At 37.4% G+C, this 9669-nt stretch overlaps 1 protein-coding gene across 2 annotated transcripts; it reads right to left on the bottom strand.

Annotated features, from left to right (window-relative positions):
- Window positions 1–432: 432 nt before the first annotated feature.
- LOC136260181 (uncharacterized) lies at window positions 433–8772 on the bottom strand. 2 transcript variants are annotated; one of them, XM_066053821.1, is made up of 2 exons: window positions 8675–8772; window positions 433–1782 (listed from the first exon to the last, which is right to left on the bottom strand). In XM_066053821.1, exon 2 carries the CDS (start codon window positions 1774–1776, stop codon window positions 484–486), a length of 1293 nt encoding a protein of 430 aa, XP_065909893.1. In that variant the 5' UTR covers window positions 1777–1782; window positions 8675–8772; the 3' UTR covers window positions 433–483. The 2 variants fall into 2 exon arrangements, with proteins under 2 accessions (XP_065909893.1, XP_065909901.1); XM_066053829.1 differs by lacking the exon at window positions 8675–8772 and adding an exon at window positions 6080–6099.
- Window positions 8773–9669: the final 897 nt, after the last annotated feature.

The raw sequence follows: 9669 nt of genomic DNA, 5'->3' as shown, positions 1-9669 counted from the left end.
GACAACCAACACTACTGGAAGAGTTCTCATGAAAACCCAATGAAAGCAATTTTGAAAACCCTCTGAAAATGTTGAAAACCCTCTGAAAAGTCAAAATTTCAATGGATAGCCAAGAATTTTCATTACATTTTCACATACTAAACCTATGAAAATCCATTGAAACTTTACCAATCAATACTCCATGAAATATGAATTTTCATTGGTTATTTTAATTGGATATTTTAATTGGATATTCGTTGATTTGTCCAATGAACCATTGTCCTTACTGAACTATGAATAATTATTATACCTTAATTGTATACTGTTATATGTATCATTATTGCAGCACACTTATTGTTTTTACTTTGTAACATTTGCTATAATATAGATTTAGAATCCTATGATATACCGTAAATATGAACGTACAGTACGTATCCTGGATAAATCAGTATACAGAGTTAAGAGAATTTATTGACACAGCTTGCTGTATAAACTATATACAGTCTATGAACCACAATAGTCACATCTATGATAATCATAACAAATAGTTCTGGTAATTGGCATTCCACAAAAAGCAAATGCTACTTCTGGGAATGAAGAATGACCATGTACTACAAGAGAAGCTTCTGCCATTATAAGAACATCTTGCCATGTATCAAGCATGCTGCTGTTAGTTAGATGAGCTGTCTTATCTACATGTACTATCTGGTTGTCTAGCACCTTCACTTGATGGTACTTGTTTGATAACATTTTCTTTGCTTCTTCATCATCAGATAACAGAACCACTACACCATCTGGTCCAATAAGGTTGTTAGCTTGTTGTATGGCACATTTTGTTGCATGTTTCCAGTTATGCAAAGAGCTTGCAAATCGAGTTTTACTTTCAGTAATATTTCCACCAAACTCTCCTGTTCTTAAATGTACAGCAACGTAGTGTTTTCCCTGTAAATTAAGCCTGCTCAGGACATCACCTGCCAACAATTGTATTTGTGCACCAACTGTAAACAAAAATTTAAAAGATGCAAGTTGAGCTAAATCAATTCGAATTACAATGGATAGGAGCTTTTGCTTTAATCGTCCGTTTGTGTCATTTTTAATGGAAAAAATTCCTGACAACATCCTATTTAAATGCTTATCTCTGTTGTACAGCATTTGTAGATGCGTTTTATCTCCAGCAATTACATTAATCCATTTTGACTCATAGTTTTCTCCTGTATTTGCATACCGAATTATATAGGTTCCAAGGTTAACAGAAGACCCAGTCAGTGAATAATCATGATACCGCCAGTCTATCATGTTAGGTAATAGATGCGTATTTTCCAGTGAAACTTTGTCCCATTTCAATAACAATACCCTATCACTGAAGATTGCTAACAAGAGATTTACTATAATTCCTTTGAAACGAAATCCCAAACCACCACATTCATCTCTGCAGTGCCACGTGAGTGTTCGAACTTTTCTACTATTTCCATTATGCAAATGTTTAACACCTGCTCTATGAAAATCTTTATAAATATCCATCAAATTCCATAGCATTTGCAACTGTTCTAGTTCCATTTCAGTATACTTTGTTGAGTTATCTGATGACCACTGGCAGTGTATGCCATTTGAACTAGTCAGCCAGTCAAGTTTTGCTGGAGGCTGCTGTTCTCTGATGACAGTATAATGATGTGTTTCACCTGATACTGAGGGATCATTCTCAATATAACTACAATAGAGTACTATTATTATCAGTGAAAATATACACATTAAGGGAATTCCTCTTCTACCATAACTGATGAGTGACTGGTTATTCATCCTTCCCTATGAAAGGAAGCAAAACAATGACAATACAAATCTACAAAAGAGAAAATGAGTGTGACTATGCATGTGACAAGATGGCTCAGATGTTCTCAAGGTCACCAAATTATACTCTGAGTATAAGTTACTGCATGACCTTTGAGCCTTAGTCTACTTTAAGTATCCTTAATGGGGTTGTATGGCTAGAAGTAGTACTACAGGTTACTTATTGAATCACATTTATAAGGTAGAAAGTAGGGAATACGAGCAGCTAGCAGCAGTAGCACACACTGGCCTTTCACACCGGTATTTCACCCCATTTTTTTCATTTTTCCAACCTTTTGTGTAAGTTTTTATTTCATACAGAGCTGGATGAATAGCACCTTCCTAGAAAATATTATTGCTGTGTAGCTGAAAATTGGTAACTCAAGCAAAGTAACTAACATTGTTTTATTTAATTTTAAAGTATTCGGCATACATTATAAGGCTTAAAAAGACAACAAAGTGACACAAAACTTACATGACAAAACAAAGATTTCCACAAAGATCAGCATATGGACAAACTTCATATCAATTCTCATCCCCATAGGAGCTCGGATGATGGAGCAATCCCAAGTTAAGCATGCACTGTTATTTTGTGCCAGGGAATATATGGAAATATAAATATTTTATTAAGGAATCTCAGATACAGTATTAGTGTATCTCGATTGTTTTATTATTCTACTTTCTTTCATATATGGTTTGAGCTGATGGTTAGCCTATGATTTTCAATATAATCCAATGAACAGTTGCCCAAAACAATGGTATTTTGTATATATGCTGAAAATTGATAACTCTGTTGGGTTTGTACCAATGAGAGTACAGACACAGCAATTCAAAGTGTATGGATGGCATTCTGGTATCCTAACTTGATTGAGGCACATGATAGTGAGCCATGCCAATCAAAGAAGCTGAGCCTGAAGCAAAAAGTCAAATGTTTCGATGTACAGTGAGTTTTTTAAAAAAAATCGAAATTCACCTGCATTTCGTCTGCCAGCCTGCCTGCTGTAAGACCCGGTAGCGCTAGGTGTACGGCCCCAGAAATTTTAGACAGTCAAGGTAATGATGTCGGATTCACGAATCTGTTATTCCGATTACGCTCTGTCCACTGCACCATGCTGTGTGCTTTCATCATTCACCCGCTTCTTTGTTCATCTCGAAGGATAATTAATAATCGCGGTGCTTAATAGTTGCGGCGCGCACCACAACTTAAACACATGATTTTAATGAAGTGCGAATATGTGTGCGTAAGATGAGGGTGAACGGGTGTAGTACCCAACGAGTTGTCTCTAGCATTTGTTAACACTGAGTAGTCGTCTTTTTGTGAGGTAGCTAGCTAATAATGTCTTTGAGGGGCGGATTTACTTCGGGATCCAGACTTCTAAAAGCGAGGGTTCCACTCTTATAATGGTGGACTCTCCAGCGATGTTTTACTGTAAAGTCATCAACATTTAGGCCCCTATTTGGTAATTGTTAGTTTCTCATCCACCGCCCGCATCCTTCTTTAGCTGTACCGCATGGTAAGCCATTATTTACTCTGTGCATGCTCAGAAGAACATGTGATACCAAACTGTTATAATTTTTTGTTGATAAATGCTACAATGTGCTATATATCGCCAGGAGAACTGTTGTTTTCCTTAGAAAATTGCTGCAGTGCCAGTTGCAATCGTGTTCTTTCGACTTCATCAAAGCAGGCTTTCAGTTGACTGTCGAAAAACAGTTGGCGATCACGAAAAGTAGAATCAGCTGGTGAAGGAAATGTTTGTAGTAAGAAAGAAAGAAAGACAATTTGGACAAGGTCTGTACATCAGTGTATTAATATTATAAAATAATGGCATAATGGTGATACCCTCCCGCCCGCATCATAATAATTAGAAAGGCTGGATGAGAAACTAATAATCACCAAATAGGGGCTTTAGGCAATTAGAAATGCAGCTAAAGCCTTAAACAGTTGCAGTAATAGCTTTAAAAGACAAGACAATAAATATTTTTAGAGGCACTTATTGCGTACAAAGGTGAAAGATAGCTGCTTCAAGTGATATTTATACTATGTGGAAAACAAAAAGAGTATAATATAGCTAGCTAGCTAGACAAAAAAAAGTAAACAAAGTAGCTACTTAAAAAATTAAAAATTTCAAAAGGAAGTAGGGGTTGATATAATATACACACTACAAAAAGTAAGGAAACAAGCTCAAAAATGTTATAGCTGAAATGAGAAATGATCCAGCAGCAAAAGGTAAGGAAACAAGATTAGACGACTACTTGATAAAATGAGACACACTTTAATCCCTACTGTTGGCTAATTTGATGGTCTCATTTCAAGATGCTAGCCAAAAGTAGGCATTAAAGTGTGTCTCATTTTAGCAAGTAGTCGTCTATTCTTGTTTCCTTACTTTTTACTGCTGGATCATTTCTCATTTCAGCTGTAACATTTTTGAGCTTGTTTCCTTACTTTTTGTAGCGTGCATATTATATCAACCCCTACTTCCTTTTGAAATTTTAATTTTTTTAAATAGCTAATGCCTTTAGCATTTGCTCTATAGCAGTTTGACCGTTGATTTATAAAAATAAAATTTAAAAAACATAATAACTCTAATGTTTCTTGATGTGTGTTGCCAACTGCAGCTACATCTGTGGAAATAATCACAATGAAATGATTGCAGGAGCTTTGAAAAATCTTGCTGAAGATCCTACTGTCTTGCAAGTTATGTATGTATAATTTCATAAAATTACATTAGCTAACTATAGTTATTGATTGTGGGTTTTGAGCATTTTGTTTGACCTTTGGCCCACTGCACACTACAAGGTACATTACTTGTGCAGCCGCATCTTTTGCCATCATTCTAGTCAATAAAATAATTGATGGCTACCGTGGCAGCAGAAGCCCTGAAAATAGCTAGAAAGCACAACAATATTAATTCCATATAACGCTGCAGAAAAATTGACATTCATCACCCAGATGGTGAGAAGTCTTAGATCCTTTCCAAACTAACAGCATAGACAGACTATGGATCCAACCTTATCACATCACTATGAGGAAGAGTTGACTTTTCTTGTCTTGGCTGGTGTGGTAGCTGGAATTCGAAAATTCATGCTTTATGTCTTTTAAAGAAAGCAGCTCTGTGCCAGCAATCCATGCAGTCAATAAATTGCTTATTGCTGTGTGCACTTTTTAACTACATCAACTCTAGATAAGATCCAGCAATTTTCATACGACTTCATGTGGAGCATGAATTATTAAAACAAATTTTGCATCTCATGAGATATTAAAGCGATATTTCTGTGAATACAATAATCGTGCCTTGGTGGATTAGTAATGGGGTACTACGATGAACATCCCACAATGGTAGGGAGATCGATGATATTTTGTAGGTTGTGGACCCTAACAAGGGGTATCACATGACTTAAGCCTTTTTCAGCGTGTGACCTGAGACTCGTACTGAACCATTATACTTTTTGATTGTGGGTTTCAAATTTTTGTCTTTGATTGGCTGTAATTGCAGATCGACCTACTGTGTGCCCCCTTGATGAAGTATTTATGATTGACGTGGCAAGGGGGTGACATACATGCACTCACTGTAGGTAGATCTGCGACCAAGGTCAAAGTCTATGTCAAAGGTCAAGACCACCAAATTCATGCCAAGTTAAAGCCAAGGGAAAGCTTTCCAATCCACAATCGAAAAGTACTGAAATATCATCACTAAGTCTGGACAAAGATTGAAAAAGGCTCTCAGTCACAGATCAAAGCAAAATTTCAGCCAGTCAAGACTTTGACCACGGTCGCAGATCTACCAACAGCGCTAACCTACGTGACACCCTCTTAGTCTCATACCCAGACCACTTTTTTTTGCTTTTGTATTTTGGTGGGGAAAAAAGGGTCTGGTGTAACTCCATATAGCCATTTCATTCAAATTCTGGGGATTGGTTGAAGGGCTGCAAACAAGCCACGAACAAAGTAAAATTAAAGTTTTGTGTTGTTGTTTTTTTCAACCCCCACACTCCATCTAACCGTTCCACTAGTTCTAGGGTAGTTTATAGGAGACATGAAATGTCTAAGAAGTGCTCATACAAGAACTGAATACGTGAAATAGAGGATGGTTTATTTATTTATTATCAATTTTTGTCAATGACAGGGGTCACACAAAAGGCATAAGCCTGTACAGGGTGCTTCCCCATGGTTCATTTATTCCATTAATTTTCTCGGCTACTGGAGGAATGGCTGACGAAGCTACTGTGTTTTATAAGGGTCTTGCCTCCCTCTTTTCCAACAAATGGGACACACCTTATGCTGCCGTTATGAGATGCTGTTTATCTTTTTCCCTTTTGCATTCATCCATTAGATGTTTACATGGATCTTCCAAGGGATGTTTGGGACAGTCTTTAACAGTAATGACTTAATCCAGCAGCTGCTATATTAAAAAGAACTACTTTGCTGTATTTGTGTAGATTTTTTTGCTATGAAAATGTTTTTGTGTTTCATGAACCTGTCGCAGAAATCACTAGGAGCTGCAACAGGCGCACAGAACAAGAAAACATCTTGTTCGCAGCTTGTTTTCCACTCTTCAAGCAATTCCCAGATCAGGGATTCAGAACAAAATTTCTATTGGACTTTAATGATATGATATATTTGGACCCAGGGGTCCACTTTTTCTTGAAATATTTGGATCCCTCTGAAATATTTTATCCCCCCACTAGAAAAGCTGCTGGAATCATGCACTACTTCATTTAAAATGGGGTCCAAATATTTCAGCTGAAATAATCACCCCCCCCCCCCCGATTATAATTAGCTAACATAAACTACGAACAGAAAAAAAGATGATGGGAAATCTACAATGACATAGACTGACTCACAGACTGACAATGGTTATTCCCAGCCTTCAGTATCATAGCTAGATGTCAGAGGGAACTTCGCAGCTTTACTATACGTACAGTTACTCCTGCCACGTGAGTACGTGTGAGCACGTGTACCACTAATCACTAATCATGCCATTCTAAGTGGTAATCCTGTTTCTGGTCCCCTCCTGCATAAGTTTTTGGCTTTCTCTGAATTTAGTGTTAGTGTAAAGTGCCTCTTACTATACAGAAGAATTATGAATAAGTTGTATGCATGAGTGCAGCATTGTGAATTAATCTGCAATGGCTAGTAGCTATGCATAAGTTGTGTGTATGCATGGATAATTTAAGTTCGTTGGTGGGGATAGTAGCCTATACCACGGTGTAAAGGTCAAGTCTACACTAGCTATACCTTAGGAATGCAGTGCACATGTACCTAACTATACATAGCTGCATATTATATTCAATTCTTTTAAGCTAAAGACTGTACGTCACTTTAATTTGTTGCACTCTGAGCAAGCATTTCAATTTGTTGTAACCTGTGCAAGCCTCAGCCAGAAAGGTGTTTCTAAGTTATCCGATATCCACAGAAGAATATGTACTATCTCTTTAAGGAACATGATGAAGTACGTTGCTACAACAAGGTTTTCTCTAGTTATTCTACACTACAATGCTGCAAGGAAAGAAATGTTTCACTTCAAATTATCCCCTAAACTTATTAACTTATTGAGTGTGGGGAGAAAAATATTTCACTTCAAATATTTTATCCCCCTGTTATGAATGCTTATTGACTATGGGGGAACAAATAATTGATCGCCCCTTGTGTAAGCTTATTAGCTATGGGTGTAACAATTCTTTCACTTAAATTGAGTTTGATCTTCCCTTGTACATGTGTAGCTAAACCTATTGGTCGTGGGGGAACACATATTTCACTTGAAATATTTGATCCCCTTAAATATTTGTTCCCCGATTCCTTGAGCCGGTGGAATACATGCATACACCATGTACAGTGGCAGATCCAGGGGGGGCACGTCCCCCCCCTTTTAAATAAAATTACATACAAAATCGAGATACTCTAATAGTCAGAGCAGTCAATCACTCTTAGACTAATAAAGCAGTCACAGTGTTCATGAGGCAGTGTAGCTTATATGAAGCTATGAATAAGGATCTGAATAAGGGTCTTTATAGTATGTACATTTGGTAAAGCACAGCCATTATTGCTGTGACCCTTTTTTTTTTTTTTTTGCTCTTCACCTTTTTCAGCAAAGTGCACCTCCCGTTTCCAAACTCTGGATCCACCCCTGATGTACACGTAGGGCAAGAATACCAGGTAATCATCTATGGAATAATATAGATAGGGGGATTGATTATTTCAGCTAAAAATCTGGACCCCCTTTTGAATATGTATGCATGCATGCAAATGGTGTTAAAATAAATTTTGTAGGACGGATAAAATATTGAGCAAGTCCACAAAATTATTTCAAACATTTTTGTTCCAGGGGGCCCAAATATTTGAACCAAATTCTGACTGGAGTTATGTATCTTCAGGTGTTCCTTAGGGATCCATTTGGGGTCCTCTTTTGTTCATTCTGTATATCAATGACCTTACCTCTGTAGTGCAACAGAGATAATATAGCTAGACAGGAAGGATCGATTATTTCAGCTGAAATATCTGGACCCCCTTTGCCAGTGAATGCGTGCAAATGGTGTTAATAATAAAATTTGTGATAAAATATTTCAGAGGGGGTCCTTATTTCAAACATTTTAGTTCCGGGGGTCCAAATATTTCGATATATTTGGACGGGGGGACCAAAATAGGGGGGCCTAATTATTCGTGACATGACTTCTTTTTCCCCTACCCAAATACAGAAGGGAAAAAAAGTGGTCTGGGCACGAGGCTAACACTCCCTTGCGTGTCTATTAACACATGATGCTCAGCTGTCTCCCTGTTGAAATAACTATGAAAAAAAAAAACATACTCAAACACCTAGCCTATACAAAACGGCTAATAGCTTGACACAACGCTGACCAAGTGTTACTGTACCTCAGGTAAGTCGTCAGTTCCAGGTCGCCTTTATTGACCTGATCAGTGTCTATAGTCCGGCGGAGTTCGAATATACGGAGGGGGAAAACCATACGAATATCCGGCCTACTGTGTAGAACATCAATTTTGCTGTTTGTTTGTTTGTTGTTTTTTTCCTTGCCATGCGCACAATGGTTCCATATCTGGTCTTTCTTAGTCACGGGCTGCATGTTGACCAAGGAACTCACATGCTTATTTCTTGGTTGTACATATTAATCATTAATGTTGGTTTTCTCAGGCTGTTAAGATTGGGGGAGGAGGGGGGGTATGCAAGGGATGAAAACTTTCACTCACAAAGTGTTAGGAGTTCAAGGCTCCATCCACTATGAAGTGGTCTAATCAGTAAGGTCATGAAAAAATACGTCTTAATTAGCTATATACTGTATGTTTGGGACCTACTTGACTCATCACTAAGAAAATTCATGATGATACTCTGAGGCAGCTAGCTACATGTATATCAAATTGGCCATCAAATCACATATTTATCCAAATTTAGTGCTAAAATGTCTGCCTTAAAGTTCAATATTTTACTCAGGAAGCCATGAAACACCTTGCTCATAACATGATCAGTGTAACACTAAGTTATGTGTAAAGTATCTGGAAATATTACAATTGGTATTTGACAAGTTTCAGCATGTGCACTTTGATCAATGATATTATAACATGACTGGTTGGGCATGTGCCAGATAAGCAACTTGATAAACGTTATTAAAACCCAAGTCTAAACTGCACATCAGTAGTTACAAAATTCAAACCACTGTATTGTGAACTTGCCAGGGGGAGTGAGCACAGAACCATAATTGTGTCAATTTATTTCCTTTCAGAGCATTTATTTTTATAGACAGCATATAGCTGCACAGCAAAAAAATACAAAAACTACAGTAGATGACAGTATGTTGACTGTGTTGTTTACCTATAGTGTCTAAGCTGTCTATACTTCGATCTTGGGTAGGACT

This window comes from Dysidea avara, chromosome 1 (assembly GCF_963678975.1).
Source record: "Dysidea avara chromosome 1, odDysAvar1.4, whole genome shotgun sequence".
In the NCBI taxonomy this organism is placed as follows: domain Eukaryota; kingdom Metazoa; phylum Porifera; class Demospongiae; order Dictyoceratida; family Dysideidae; genus Dysidea; species Dysidea avara.
Note: the sequence above shows the minus strand (reverse complement) of the source record. Positions and strands in the feature narration are given on the sequence as shown.

Coding starts and splice junctions, on each gene's coding strand:
- LOC136260181 (XM_066053821.1), bottom strand. CDS start 1,776: ATGAATAACCAGTCACTCATCAGTTATGGTAGAAGAGGAATTCCCTTA.